Raw genomic sequence first — 16,176 nt, 5'->3', positions numbered from 1 at the left:
GGCCTCAAACTCAGAAATCCACCTGCCTCTGCCATGTGGTTTTTTTTCAAATTTTCCCATATTCTATCTCCACTAGCCACCCTTCTCTCTCTATGTTCCCACACTTAATCCTCCCAGTTTTTCCTGTTATCTTTTCTTAGGTTTTTTGGTTTGATGGAATACGTATTTTAAAGTAAATCCATGGTTCTCTCTACACGTCCTTGGTGTCTATTCTAATGTCTATCTTTCAACTCTAATTTTATTTATTTGCATCTCCTTTCTCTGTCTTCTGATCAGTCCGGCTGCTCATTAGTCAATCTTGTTGATTGTCTCAAAGAACCAACTCTTCTTTTCACTGATCCTCTGTTTCTGTTTGTTTCTGTTTTGTTGACGTTAGCCCTGAGTTGGACTAACTTTTGCTGTCAACCCTTGTAAGGTATTCCTTCTTGTCTGGCTAGAGCTCTCAGGTGTGTTGCCACATTGCTGCAACATCTCTCTAGGGGTTTTGTTTGTTTTTGGTTTTGTTTTGGGGGAGTTTGTTGTTGTTTTCTTTCCTTCCTTCCTCCCTTCCTTCCTTCCTTATTCCTTCCTCTCTTTATTTAAATTAGGCACTTACCTGTTAGAACCAAGTTTCTTGTATCCATAGTTTGGAGGAATGTTGTGCTATCATTTCAGTCATTTCTAAAAAATTTTAATTTCCTTCTTTATTTCTCTCTTGGCCTATCTTTCATTCAGTCATGAGTTGTTCAGTTTCTGTGGCTTTACTTTCCACTCTTTCTATCCTCGTCGATATCTAGCTTTAAGAGAGGGTGGTGAGATAGGAAGCAGGGTGTTATTTCAGTTTTCGTATGTCTGTTAAGATTTATCTAATGTCCTAACGTGTTCAATTTTGAAGAACTTTCCCTGGACTTCTGAGAAGAAACTCCTTTTTTCTTTAGTGTTTGGATGGAACGTTTTGTAGATATCAATTAGGACATTTGCTTTGAGATGTTATTGAACACCCGTGTTTCTTTGTTTTTTATCTGTCTTTTGCTGAGAGTAGGGAGTTAAAGTCACCCACTGTCACTATGTGATTTTAGCTGTAGTAGTGTTTCTACACTGATAAACTTAGATGTCCTTGTTGGGTGCATAAATGTTTAAAGTTGCAATATCCTCATGGTAGATTTTCCTCTACTGAGTATGTAGTACCCTTCTCTACCTCTTCTGATTAATTTTGGTTTGAAGTCTATTTTGTCAAATATTAAAATGGCTGCACCAGCTTGCTTCATAGGTCTTTTTTCTTGGAATAACTTGTTCCATCCTTTTACCCTGAGGTGATGTCCATTATTGGTTGTGAAGGGTGTTTCTTGGATGCAACAGAAAGATAGATCCTATTTTCTAATCAAACCTATTTCACAAGAGGTTCTGGGTCTGTTTATATTGTTTACTCAATTTGACTTTTTTACTGGGGAAATTGAGGCCGTTAATATTGAGAGTCTTTCTCTATTATGATTGACAGTTTTGTTAGGTATAATAGTCTGGGCTGGCATGTGTGGTCTTTCATAGTTTATAGAACACCTTTCTAGGCCCTTCTGGCTTTTAGGATCTCCATTGAAAATCAGGTGTTATTGTAATGGACTTTCCTTTATATGTGACTTTGTCTCTTCAACTTGCAACTTTTAATATTCGTTTTTATTTCTTTAGTGTTTTAATTTTTATGTTTTGTCAGTAATTTCTTTTCTTGTCCTGTCTATATGGTGTTCTGTATGCCTCTTGTACATTGATAGGCACCTCTACTTATAGTTTGAGGAAATTTTCCTCTATAATTTTGTTAAAAATTATTTTCTGTACCTTTGACATAGATGTCTTCTCCTTCCTTTATCCTTATTATTCATAGATTTGGCCTTTTCATGGTATCCTTGGTTTCCTAGATTTCCTTTAGGTATAACATTTTCTTTGACAGAGCCATCCATTTCTTCTGCCTTGTCTTCATGACCTAAGATTCTCTGCTCTATGTCTTATGATCTGTCGGTGAGGCTAAGCTTTTGTTTGATAGCCTGAATTTTCAGTTTCCAACTTTATTTCACTTTGGGCTTTCTTTAGATATTCTATTTCTTTGTTAAATTCTACTTCCATGTCTCTAGTAGTTGTTATTACATTACTTTTACAGTTTATGTTTATATGATCTTCATTGTGAGATTTATTTATAGCTCTTTAAGTTCCTTCAATATATTCATAATTGCTATTTTGAAGTTCTTGTCTTATGTTTCAGATAAATTGCATTTCCCAGAGCCCATTGGAGTAGAGTTGACAGCTTCTATAGGAGGTATATTATCTTGTGTTTGAGTTTTTGTGCTGGGATCTGGTGATCTGCTGTTATCATGTTTGAAGTATCTCTTGGTGTCAGTAACTATTCTCTTCTTTGTTGGATGGGTAGAGATTCACTTCTTTGGTTACTTTTCTCCACTATGGATCCTAATCAAGTGTGTCTGTGGAATTGCTGAATTCCACCATTGTGTGGCTACTGAGCATGAGCTCTTGCTAGAGACTGGTTCTATAGGTCTAGTGGTGGTCACAAAGCTGTGGAGATAGGCTAGAACAATGTTTCTCAACCTTTGTAATGCTGAAACCCTTTAATAGAGTTTATCACACTGTGACATCCAGTCATAAAATTATTTTGTTTTTATTACATCACTATAATTTTGCTACTGTTATGAGTCATAATGTATCTGATATGCAGGGTATCTGACTCCTGTGAAAGGGTTGTTTGTCCCCCAGATGGGTCACAACCCACAGGTTGAGAACCACTGGGCTTGAAGGAAAGGTTGAATGGGGCCATGGAAAAGAAATCTGACATTTTAATATATGTATATTGTATGAAATAATTATTATCAGAGTAATTGAAATAGTCATCACTTTAACAATTTATTATTATGTGTTAGGAACATTAAAATCCTTTCTACTCTTTTGAATTCACAATGATTATTGTTACCATAGTTATCCCACAGTTCTGTGAATACTAGATGTTATCCCTCCTGTCCAGATGCACTGTTCTACCCATTAACCTACCCCTCCTACCACTCTCTCTCACCCTCCCCTTCCTTGGGGATTAACTTTCTCAGCTTTCATGTGTGAGCACACATGATATTTGTCTTTATGATGTCACTTTGTGATGGCCTAACATGACACCCTCCAGTTGCATAGATATTGCTGAAATAATTCATCTCATTATCATGATTTCTCAACCTGTTTTGTCTCATCCTACACCTAAGAGACAAATAAAGCAGAACCCCAACACAAATTAAAACCTTGAGCTTGTCTGGAAACAGAACTATTTCTTCAGCATAAATACTAGTCTACAAACTAGTCAGTGAAAACCAGCGGGCTGCTGGGTAGGGAGTGTGTACGCTGCCCCATATTGTGTCTAGGAGAGAAACTGAGTGGACTTCAATGAGGTGTAGTTGGTGGTGACAGGCAGCTATTTCTACCTCAGTTAGAGCCAGAAGACCTATAGGGCAAAGGTTAGCCTGTGTTTAAGTGAAGCAAGCAGTGTATTAGCTGTGAGAGTTTTAGAGATGAATGCATCTCTACAAGTGACTAGGATAGAGCATGTCAAGTACCCTGCATGTGTGGTGCCATAGTGGGCAACTTCCCATGATGGAGTCTCACTTTCCTTCTCTATACACAGAGTTGATGAGAGCAGCATCCTCACTGGGCTAGTTAGAGTTAATAAATGCTATAGCTTTTTCCGAATCCTTGGTTTTAGTAATAATTATTTTCATCTGTGTTTCTACTGGCTATTGTAGTGCTAGTCAAGTTGAAATAATTGAGTTATCAGACCACTGTGGGTTTTATTCCTTAATTTTTTAACTTTGAAAACAGCACTATGTGGTACTTTGAACAGATCTAGCCTTAAGGTGACGCGGTTCCTTATTGCTTTGGGTTTATTCAGCTGGACCCAACCAGTAGCTATTTCATCCGTAGCTGTGAGAAAAATTAAAGACTTCTTGGTTCCAGCTTCTACCCCAGCTTTAATTAAGTCAGAGCACACACATAATTATACAAGCCAGGACCAGAAAGCCATTTGTCCTTTTATTCTTCTGTCTGTATGTGATTTCCATCTCTGTAAATTTTGCCTCCTTGTAGTATCTAATTGAAAGATTACTTTAGAGTGAAGATGCCCTTCTGTGAGCCGAGGTGCAGTCTTTTCTAGGCGCTCTCTTTGTGGCAGGGTCTGTATTAGAGAGGGGCTTGGCAGCTATCCCTCCCTTTATCCTAAGTGACAGCTGGACAGCAGCATTACGGAGTTCTCCCCCCTTGAGCCCACCACACCTCTAGTAAATGACTTTACACTCCACACACCACCCCGCATGGTTTCAGAGAGGAAAAGCAGGAAGGCCCATGGCTGTTTCCTTCTGTGTTGTCCCTAAGTGGGCTACCATTTGTCCCCTAGCTCTTCCAGGGGACTCTTCCCAGCAAGTTCGTTCTTTCCTGGGTTTTTTCTGTTGGTTGTGATTGACACCTGTCCTGTGGGTGATTGATACCTGTCCTGTGGATGATTGATACCTGTCCTGTGGGTGACTGACACCTGTCCTGTGGGTGATTGACACCTGTCCTGTGGATGATTGACACCTGTCCTGTGGGTGACTGACACCTGTCCTGTGGGTGATTGACACCTGTCCTGTGGGTGATTGACACCTGTTCTGTGGGTGATTGACACCTGTCCTGTGGGTGATTGACACCTGTCCTGTGGGTGATAATATGGGTGGAGTTTTTTCTCATTTTCTGTTCCCTCATGTGTGATGGTGGTTTATGGCAACCATCCCCCTCCGAGTACTGCCTTACGGTCACTCTCCTCTCTCAGCCTCATTCCTGTCTGAACTGTCAAAGCTATGACCATTTTTTTCTTCCCCTTAATACCTCCCCTATCAGCAGTACTGCAATCTTCAAGCAGTTATCCTGCACTGTGACAAACCACCTACGAAATCAACATAGAAAAGGGATAATTTCAGTTAGCCTTAGTTTTGGATGCTTATTTTAGCCCAGCGGTCAGATAGGCTCATTGCTCTGGGGCCTGTAGTGAGGCAGCACATCACAATGGGGGGATCATCATGGAGCAAAGCCATCCATCCTCCCACTGGTACCTGAGAGGCAGAGAGAGAGGAGACTCCATCTCATCCTTAGAGGATGGCCTCCAGTGACCTACGATCGCTCACAAGGCTCCACTTCCTAGAGGTTTCTCTACCTTCCAGTGGTGCCATGTTACAGATTAAGCCTTAAACACATGCTCTTTATCTTCCAATGTTTAGGGATTTTCGGCCATCTCTGTTGGGTTTTAGCTTAATCCCTTTTTAATCTGAGAATATTCATTGTGTGTTTTCTTTCCTTTAAAAAAATATAAGTTGTGTTTCACGGCCCCAGATATATCCTACATTTGTGACTAAGAACTATCAGTTTGAAAATGTTCTACTGTTGCTGTGTAAAATATCCTAAGAACATCAGTTGAATTCAGCCGACTTGTTGTGCTGTTGAACTGAAGAATGTCCTCAATGATTCTCGGCCTATTTGATGTGGCCACTGCTAATGAAAGGATGAAAGTCTTCAACTATCTGAATGGCTTCATCCATTCTTCAACTAAGCTAATGATTTCATCCATTCTTCAACTAAGCTAATGATTTCATCCATTCTCCAACTCTCTGAATGGCTTCATCCATTTTTCCTCAAAGTTGATCTTTCCTTGCCTCTTATATAAGCTTGATGGTTGGAAACATATCATGAGACTTCAAGCAAACCTTTTCGTTTTAGTGCAATGCTACTCTAATCTATGGCAACTTGTCTTTGAAGCGTCACATCAGATCTAATGCAGCCATTCTGATTTTCAGTTGACCATTGTTGACGTTGTGTGCCTTTCTTCATCCCTTCACTTTTTACTCTATCTTGTTCTTTGTATAGATGATAAAATTTTCTCACAGATAATTTTAAGTTGGATCTTGTTTTTTTTTCAATCTAATTAAAGGAATCTATCTTTCAAATTACATGTACGGTTTTGGCCTTGCTATTGATCATTGATAGATACTTGATTAAGACCTAGTGTATTTTAACCATTTTGGGTTTACTGCCTCATGCTTTATTTATCTTTATAGTTTGTCTCCTACTCTTTCTACATCATGTCGAGAATTTCGTATTATTCCACTTTCTCTCATGTCTCAGCTTCTTTTTCCCTCAGTTTCCCTGCATACATGAGGTACCACAGATGATGCCAACCTAACTTTAGAGGACTTTATCCTGCATTGCAGGTGTTTTTCTAATGGCAAAGTACTATTTTCTTCTCTGTCATCTCTCTCTGATTTCTCCCATCCATAAGCATTAGGTGTCTGATACTTTGTCTTTATTTTAAACAAGCTTTTATCAGCTAGATTAATTAAGAATTCATAAAAGATATTATAACCTCAATTATTCCCTCTCCTACATTCTTCCTTTTTATGGACACCCAAGTGTCTGATTTATGCCATTTTCCTTCTCTCTGACATTTCTGTCATGATTTGGTCTGATGCTTATATTATGTTAATTTGGTCACCCAAATTGTATGAGCCCACACATAAAATGCTGAGGGTCCCTGTCCCCCGTTGGTTTCTACTGGTAAATAAAGTTGCCATCAGGGAGACAGAGGTTGGACTTTTAAGATTCCCAGGCAAGGAACCAAGGGAAGAAGGAGATAGCTGCCATGCTAGGGAGGAAAAAGAATAAATCAGGACTGAGAGTTGCAGAAGAGAGAACATAACCATCATATAAGAATGGGGGATCACCGGGCAGTGGTGGCGCACACCTTCAATCCCAGCACTTGGGAGGCACAGGCAGGTGGATTTCTGAGTTCGAGGTCAGCCTAGTCTACAGAGTGAGTTCCAGGACAGCCAAAACCCTGTCTCAAAAATCAAAAAAAAAAAAAAAAAAAAAAAAAAAAAAAAAAAAAAGAAAAGAAAAAGAAAAAAAAAAGAAAAGAAAAGAAAGAAAGAAAGAAAGAAAGAAAGAAAGAATGGGGGAATCATGGCCCAGGAGCACTGCAGGTGTACATTTAGGGGAACCAAGGAGAAATCTAGGTCTTAGTAAGTAATGACTCAGGACTATCAGGGGAGAGCGCTAGCCATGAGGAGGTTTGGGAGTGGCCTAGCCATTGAGCTACTTACAGCATATTAAAATATAAGGTTCTCTGTGTGCGTGTGTGTGGTAGAAGTCTTCCAAAATCCCACTGCATAATGGAGGGCCTGGCTCTGCTTCAGAATGTTTGATTTGTTAAGAAGCTGTGTTAAAGAACATGAGACAGAAGTCATGGCTACCAACTACAACCTGTTGTCTATAACCTGTTCTCTAAGGCAAGCAGATTACCTGCCTTAGTGTATATACCCATAGAGCAGTTTTCAGAGACCTGCATGCTTTCTGAGGTGTCCTCGATGGGCACAGGGATCATATGAATGACTCAAACTGCATGGCTCCTGATGGTGGTAAATAGCCTCCATTAACAAACACTTCCTAACCCACCGAACTCTGAAATCAGCTGACTAAAGGCATTTCATTGTATGGGAACACTCGCTGGCTTCTCATCTTCTTTATGGTAGACAGGCATGAGACTGTATGTGAAGGTGCATATCCTCCTACCAGGACATTGAGAATAGGACTGAGATGCCAATCCTAGCTGAGTTCCAGGGAGCAAACCTGTCTTTTGGTGTGCTTGCTTTTAGTATAGATCCCTAAGTCCTTTTTAGACTCAGTGTAACAAAGTTGAGTTGCGCTGCTCTTCTCACAGCAACTTTACTCTCTATGGGGGACCACTTCACAAAAGTGGCTGTGCAATTTTCCTCAGGATCACCAGGGTTTAGCTTCAAAAGGCCATCTTCCTGATGCCAGAAATACGCAGAGTTATCTGTCCAGCCCTGATGGTGAGGTTTGGTAGCCCAGTCAGGGCTGCAATGGATCTACCATGCTTCTTTTGTTCATGAACTCTCTTATCTACCAGCTCTCAATCTATACACACACACACACACACACACACACACACACACGGATACACAGAGCAAACACACAAATATATATATAGACACATACATATACACACTGAATACACACATGCACACAGAAAGGAACACAGACACATATACTATACATACACATACACATATAGACACATAGACACTATAAATACACAGAGTATACACACACTGTACATACATACATGTACACATACATATATACATATATACACACTGTACACACACATATACTGAACAGACACACACATTGTGCATACACACACACATGCACACACATACACATGAACATATATACTTTTTGGTTATTGAACCTATGAGCAATGTCACTGTGATTCCTGTTCCAGGCATGTCAAATATTTGGCTCTAGTACAAACTGCTTCACAGACACTGTTCTTAAGAATAACAGATATTTTTGTTTTCAGAAGACAGGATGTATATTATACTCAAGGTGGTCTAGGATGGCTGGGAGTAGAGAATTTGTGCACTCCTCTCAGATGATATAAATAGGCACCATCAGGGACCAGAGCACAGACAAGGTCCAGGTAGTGGACCGAGACACCTAAGAACTTTCAACACGCCCTGTTAAGGAGCTGACTAGCAACAAATCCCACAACTTTCATGTGTCTGCCAAGGTTTAGTTCCCTATCTATCGCTCAAGGGTACTTGGTAGAATGGAGCATTTTAAGATGATCGAGTTCCTACTCTGTAATCTGAGAGATTTCTGAGGTCACCCTCACTTTGTTGTTCCCGTTGGGAAGCATGCTTGCCCTCTCCATCACCTTTTAGGGTTATTTTGTTTCAGTTTCTTCTCTGCTATCTGCATATGGTAGGCTTAGCTGTAGATCTGTCGGACTTACCCTTCCTGGCGCTCCCTGGGTTTCGCAGACGTGAGCCCAGCATTTGCCCTTTAGCCTTGGGGCATGCTGGGTCACTGCTGCTTCAACTGTTTCTTCTGCTCCCGTCTCTGTTCCCCAACCATTGCACCCTGGAAAGTGTGCTCTCTAAACCCCTGTCTACAGCTGTATGTTCATCACAGTGTATCCCTTTAACAATTAAATACCATTTACTTAAATTTGCTAATATAGTTTCACAGAGATTTGCCATGCACATACTTTTGATCCTTTGAGTTGTGAGCTCTACATTTGCCCATAGTTAGCATGGCTTGGGGGAGGGCGGTTCCCCTGCGTCCTCAGCCCTCCCATAGATCTAAGAGTAGGTTTGTACTCTGTCCTGCTCTGGCTGTTGTTTGAAGAGAGTGATGACTTCTGACTCCTGCCTGCTGCCTGGAAACTCTCCAGACTTTCCTCTCATTTCTTAAAGATCATCTATTTACAGAGATTGATAGGGACCTTTCTGTCTTCACTTAGTTACTAAGGACTGCTGAGATTCATAAAGTACAAGTTTGGAAACTGGCAATTATGGTATTTCAGAAAAACAATTCTCTAAGCATTATGATGAAAAATAAACCTACCCGTCTTTTGATAAGAGTATAGAGAAAGTCGTTTCCAGCTAAGGGATTCCCCTCCATAAGAGATAGTAAGTTCAGAAAAATTTTCTTTTGGTTTCTAAAGTTCCATTTTTAAAACCATAGATCTACAGCACAGGGTGAGAGTCAGACAGACAACAGAGTCAGAGATTCCAAATTGTCCAGTCGTAAGTGAACTTTGGTTCCGAGTTTAAACTTCCTCAACCATTTTGGAGTGTTGACAGGAGCCTTTGTGCCACATAGTATAATCACAAATAAAAGACAGTCACTCCAGTTACTGTCTCACATCACTAGGGATGGCCTGCTGCCTCCGATGGTGGCTGACCCCATTCCTAAGCATCCTGCATGCCACTGACGTCATGCAGCGCATTCTGTGTCTTCTTCCGACTTGCTGACTTTTTCAGCATAGAGTCTCCATTTCAGGTGATGGAGTATTCATGCCCAAGAGCCATCGGCTAACATCCGAGGCAAGCCTTGCTGTTTAGAGACGGAGAGGTCTGGGTCCTGGCTCAGTTCTACCACCTGAGAAGCTTTCCTGAAACTCCATTGTCTCATCTGCAAAGTTCTACAGTTGCCAAGATCAAAGGAGATAACTAACATACACAAGGGGCTGACATGTTCTGGCTGTGTAGGAAACATTAGCCCCAACTCCTTTCCATTCTTACACAGTGCTATGACTACTCATGGAGGGCACCAGTGGCAACGGGCCAAGTGGTTTTTATTTTAAATTTTTAATTATTTGCTGTGCTGGCTAGTTTTATTCAACTTAAGACAAGCTAGTTATCTGAAAGGAGGGAACCTCAACTGGGAACACACCTCCATAAGACCGACTGCAGGCAAGTCCATAGAGCAATTCCTGAATTAGTGATTGATGAGGTATGGGCCAGCCCGCTGTGAGTGGTGCCACCCCTGAAGTGTGGTCCTGGGTGCCATAAGGAAGCAGGCTGAACAAAGCTATGGAGAGCAAGCCAGTTGTGACTTCATGGCTTCTGCATCGATTCCTGCCTCCAGGTTCCTGCCCTGTTTGAGACCTTGTCCTGACCTTCAGTGATTAACAGAAACATGGGAGTTTAAGCCAAATAAACAGTTTCCTCCCCAACCTGCTTTGTGGTCATGGTGTTTCATTGAAGTGATAGAAGCCAGAACTAAGACATTTGCCAGCATTTGAACCTGAGCTGACACAAAATCTGGCTCTCCGACTTCTGAAACTTGCAGTGACTAGGCTCCCCTCAAGCATTCACTGGTAGGGCTAAGCTGGCTTCCCTCTCTGCCTCGAGTCCTCACTACCCATAGTTTCTGACCCCAGCCTCCTTTCCTCCTATGACCTGCCTGGCACATGATGTTTGTGTTGGGCATTGAAAACACAAGATAAGGCATAGAATCAATGATCAGTAAAGGAAGGCTGGCTGAGGACACTGAGAGCTCACTGGTTTTTGAAGAAAGTTCATGAGCCTATGCTCATCCAACAGATATTAGCATCAAATGGTTAAGTTTCTGATTTGACCTCCATTCAATCTGCGAATATACCTATGAATCCTTAAAGGGGTTCTTCTGTACTTAAAGACTAGTAATGAAATGTTTAGTGTAGTGCTCTGTTATTAATTCATACATATAAAGAACAAGAAAGGAAAGTGTCATTTCCAGGACAAGCCTCGCCTTTGGTATGGCTGCACGCCCCGTGTCTGCCAGCATCCTTCACCCTGCTGGCAATGAAAGAGGTTCCCATGAGCTCTTTTGTCTATAATCTTTGTAGAGGAGTTCAAACAAGCAAAGGTACAGGGGAGTCTGAGAAAGTTGACTATGCCAATCTTCATGGGTTGAGCTAAAGGGGAATGTTGAAGCATTTATCCACACAAATAAGCCCAAAGTTAAGTCAAAGAAATTCATACCCAAAGTGAGGGGTTTTTTTTTTTTTTGGTTGGGTTTTTTTTGTTGTTGTTGTTGTTGTTGTTGTTGTTGTTTTGTTGGGTTTTTTTTTTTGGTTTTTGTTTGTTTGTTTTTGTCTGAATTCTTGGGCTAAAGTTTCTCAGTCCTCTACTTTGGTGTTCCAAGGGAGACCTGCCCTAAGAATGATATCTAGGAACTGGTGTCTTGGGGAGAAAAGCAATAAGGTGGTCTCTGCCCAGAGCACCTGATAACAGGAGGCAGATCTAAAGCAGAGCACCTGATGATTGACAGGAGGCAGGCCTAAGGCAGAGCACCTGATGATTGACAGGAGGCAGGCCTAAAGCAGAGCACCTGATGATTGACAGGAGGCAGATCTAAAGCAGAGCACCTGATGATTGACAGGAGGCAGGCCTAAAGCAGAGCACCTGATGATTGACAGGAGGCAGGCCTAAAGCAGAGCACCTGATGATTGACAGGAGGCAGGCCTAATGCTGGCTCCCACACAGCACTTCTGGCCAGTGCCTGGAGAGGTCACACTGGCTGACCTTTCACCCCACTCATCACTACTCCCTTTCTGAGACACTGTACGTGATTTTCATTCATCTGTCTCAAATGAATGTCTTCTGCTCCACCAACTTTTAGCAATTCAAAGGGCAAGTTAATCTTGGCACTGTTCTTCCTTCAAAGGACAGAATTAAAAGATGATTATAACTACAGGCAAGAAAGCCTTTGGATTATGCATCACTTAGCAATGATAATAAAGCTTACCCATATGGTCTCCTGTTCCAGCACCCTCTGCTGCATTGGCAATCACCTGACATGGGTGTGGTTGCACTGATGTGGCTCATTTTCAATCCTGCTGTGTCCTAGGTCAATCAGCCTCATGATGATTTACTGGAGATAGCTGCCATTTTCCATTTTAAATGGCGATGGGTGCTTAGGCAGCATTTGAATTCTTTTTTTCTTTTTTTTTTCCTTTCTTTTCAAAAGTGTTTTATATGTTTTTAAAAGTATAGTAAAACAGGATTACATCACTTTCTCTTTTCTCCCAGCAGTGCTCCCATTCCCCCACTCTCAAATTGCTAGCTTCTTTATTATTATTGTTGTTGTTGTTGTTGTTGTTATTATTATTATTATGTGTAAATATATAAATGCAAACTGCTTGCTGTATTTGTTTTTCTCATACACATATGGTTTCATGGCTGACCATGCTGTATATATGGTCTCAAGGCTGACCATGCTGTGTTTATGGTTTCATGGCTGACCATGCTGTGCTTGTGGTTTCATGGCTGACCATGCTGACCATTCTGTGTTTATGGTTTCAAGGCTGACCATGCTGCATTACACAAGGGACTCATTCCTGGGACAGGCTGATTCTCCTTCCAATCGCCATTGGTTGCCTGTAGTTCTTTGGGTGGGAACCCAGGAAAATTACCTGCTTCCATGTTAGCATGCCTATGAGATTGCCGTTGTTCTGGCTTTGTTGATGAGACTGTTCACAGCAGGATGGAATTGACAATACTTCTGGCACCTTTTTACTATGTCACTTTTTCTAAAGTATTTTAGATTCCATCCTTGTCTGTCTTGGGTACATAATCTCTGGTGGTAAGATCTTCAGACATGTATTTTATCTGCTTCTTTACATCATTTTCCATTGGGGTTTTCAGGATTTTCATCCAGGTAGCCATCACTTTAAACAAGTGTCTTGTGGTTAGTGAGTGGGATGCAGAGGTCGGGATCCCTGCTTTTCCTCCCGCTGAGAGGAAGAACGGGGACAAGTTATCCCTGCTGGAAGTTAGCTATGGTCAATGGCATTTCAACACATAAGAATTACAGGTTAGTGGGGTGGAACCCTGTCACAAATTGAGAATCCGTAGTCCAAGTTTACCTGGCAGACATTTATTAGCATCTTCTCTTTGACACTGTGTCTCAGTTATTTAGTGAGGAGCTAGTGACTCTAGGAGCTTACCAGTCAACAGATGGTAAGAGAATCATCTAACAATCACTGGCTATTTGGGGTTAGTTTGCTGTATGGAAAGTACACTCTGGTTGGTTTGGCTTGTTGCTGTCGCTGTCATTGTCGCTGTCGCTGTCGTTGTCATTGTTGCTACTGTTCTTACTGTTGTTAGCAGGGGCAGTGGATACTTCCCCCCTGTGTGTGCAGCCTGGCAGGGAACCTCCCCTGCATAAGGCACATAAGTCATTGCAAGAATGAATGAAGTTGCTCCTGAACACCAGAAAGCACCGTGGGGCTCTCACTGTGCCATGACTCTGTATTCCGTCTGCATTCCTGTCCACATAACGGAACTCTTTGTCCCAAGGAAACTGGCCAAGAAGAGGAAGGAGACGATAAGCAGCACCCGGCAGGAGATGACGGTGATGGTGAATTCCATGGACAAGAGCTATGCCGAGCAAGGCACGAACTGCGACGAAGCCTTCTCGTTCATGGACACGCACAACCTGAACGGGAGATGTAAGTGCCCGCCCTTGCACGGCTTTTCCCTAAAGACTAATTTCTGGTAGCTCCATGGGATTAAAGCCCCAAATCCTCCTTCAGCATTCTCATACAGAACTGCACTCTGCAGCCTCTGTGCCTATGCGTGGAAGAGGCGCTTCCCTAAAGGTGCTAGGACCTAAGGCAGTGAGCCAGGGATCCACAGGAAATGTCTTTCAGTTCTCAGAGAGCAGTGACACAAAGGCTCCCCTCTGGCTGAGCACGCACCTGCTTCCCTTTGCTTGCTTAGATCCCATTTGTAAGCAAGCCAGGTGTGGAATTGCACCAGGAAGTCTGTTGTGAAACAGGTCATTAAATGGCACTAACAAGTTAATTGTTTGTTTGTTCAGCCGGCAGGCTCTGCCATTATTATAGGGCAATTAGTGACAATTAATAAATTAAAATGTGCTTCAAGCTTGGCATCAGGTGGGCTAACCAATGCCTACCTGAGCCCACCTGTGATCCCAGTGCAGGCAGTGTTTCTGGAGATCAGCAATTCAATTGTTTATCTGAGGTACAAAAGGAACACATTCTTCCATCCATGATTATGTGGCCTGTGAACAGTGTTAGATCCCACAGCTGGGCTCGATGTTGTAGTTCATAGCACACACTCAAGTCCAAGGACAGGGCTTCTTTGTGGGAAATCCATCCATACCGACCACCACTGATCCCTCGTGTATGATCAGGATGTTACCAGCATGGGGCAGAACAGCACAGACATGACCAAAGCAATGCACAGAGGGGCTGGTAGGGCTCGTGACTGCGAGGAGCACAGAGAGGAGTCTAGGGCATCACGGGTAGCCAGGAATAATGTGCGCTGGTCGCCTAACCAAGCCTTTTGGCCAGAGGATGCTGGGCTGCCGGCCTTTCTTCCCAAGGCTATGGTACCCAGCCAGCCTGTCAGGCCCACTTGTAGCAGGCACTGCTGTGACATAGTAGGAGGGTAGCACTCTTGGGTTCTTGGCCCCCATCCTCCACCCTCCTATGATACTCAGGGTAGGGTGCAGAAACTGGCGTGTCATTGTAATAAACTCTTTCACATCTTTCTGCTTTTCTGTAGCAGAAATGACTCGGTTTTTTCACTAAAAAAGATTAATTACGTTTGAAAAATCCATATATGCTGACATAGCTCCAAATTAAAGTATCCTGCCTTTGATTGTTTGAGTCAGATGGTGGGGGGACTTTAAGTACACACAGAGCTGGAATTCGTGTAGTAGCAGCTATTCTCTAAGCATCTGTATATAAGAGACCACACAGGTTTGGGGCACAGCTCAGGAGGGAGAACACTTATCCAGCATATGCGAAACATATGTAAAACATATGAGAAACCCCCAGAAGACAAGAAGGCGTGGAGAGGGAAGGAAGACACTGGCCAGACGCAGCCCTCACTGTCATCTCACTGTCTGGATACATGTCCTCGAAATGACCCATTCCGAGGACAGGAGCCAAGACTAATAGCTAAGGGATGTTTCCAGTTTGGACCCCAGGGGGAACATCTCTGCTGGACAGGAAGTCTAACTGGGCAGTTAGCTCTCCTCTGTACCTGCAAGACCCCTAAGGAGCGCAGGTTTGCCAGTGCAGCCTCTCTGGCTGACCTACTGCTTGGAATTCTTTGACCCTCCTGTCAGGGAGCACAGCAGAAAAACTTGATCCCTCCTCTCAGTTAGCCATGAAAAGTCTCTTACAGATTCATTGACAGGGATCCTCTGTGGTAAACGTTTACACAATACTCAATTCATTCTCTCTCAATTAAAGCTACTAGGGAAACAATCCCAAAGAGGGTTTATGAAGATGTTTGGGCTACACATACACACACACACACACTCTCACACACACTCACACACACGCGCACACACTCACACACTCACATACACATACGCTCACACACGTACACACATACACATATACATACACATACACACACACACATGCACATATACACATGTACATACACATACATGTGCTCGCATGCATGCACACCATGCAGATATACATACCTGCAAGTTCTTACTCAAAGTTCTAGAAGCTGTGAGGTGAGTCGCTTTTTAAAAAGAGATAGTAAGAAAAACAAGGCTTGAGAATTTAAAAGTAAGGCGAAATTCATTTATGGGAATGGGATATAGTCTGTCCACCAAAGTAAATACAAGTGATGCCTTCCACTTCACTATACCATAAGAAGCAGAATATGGAATATGGGGAAGGAGAGTGGGTCAACCTGAATACTTAAAGACAAATGTTTGTCCAGAGGTGGAATTGAATACTCAAAGACAAATGTACTTTAACACAAAGGTAGAAATAAACATAGT

The 16,176-nt window shown here is 42.3% G+C and overlaps 1 protein-coding gene across 7 annotated transcripts in view; it reads left to right on the top strand.

Annotated features, from left to right (window-relative positions):
• The window catches only part of Ptprm (protein tyrosine phosphatase receptor type M), a 705,361-nt gene that overhangs the window by 534,333 nt on the left and 154,852 nt on the right, over window positions 1-16,176 (top strand). For all 7 annotated transcript variants that reach the window (XM_031368638.1, XM_031368643.1, XM_031368642.1 and 4 more), the window contains one exon: window positions 13,698-13,849. In XM_031368638.1, the coding sequence (XP_031224498.1) occupies window positions 13,698-13,849 (152 nt within the window). The remainder of the gene's footprint in view (window positions 1-13,697; window positions 13,850-16,176) is intronic.

The sequence above is a fragment of the Mastomys coucha genome, unplaced genomic scaffold, assembly GCF_008632895.1.
Source record: "Mastomys coucha isolate ucsf_1 unplaced genomic scaffold, UCSF_Mcou_1 pScaffold14, whole genome shotgun sequence".
Taxonomy (NCBI): domain Eukaryota; kingdom Metazoa; phylum Chordata; class Mammalia; order Rodentia; family Muridae; genus Mastomys; species Mastomys coucha.
Note: the sequence above shows the minus strand (reverse complement) of the source record. Positions and strands in the feature narration are given on the sequence as shown.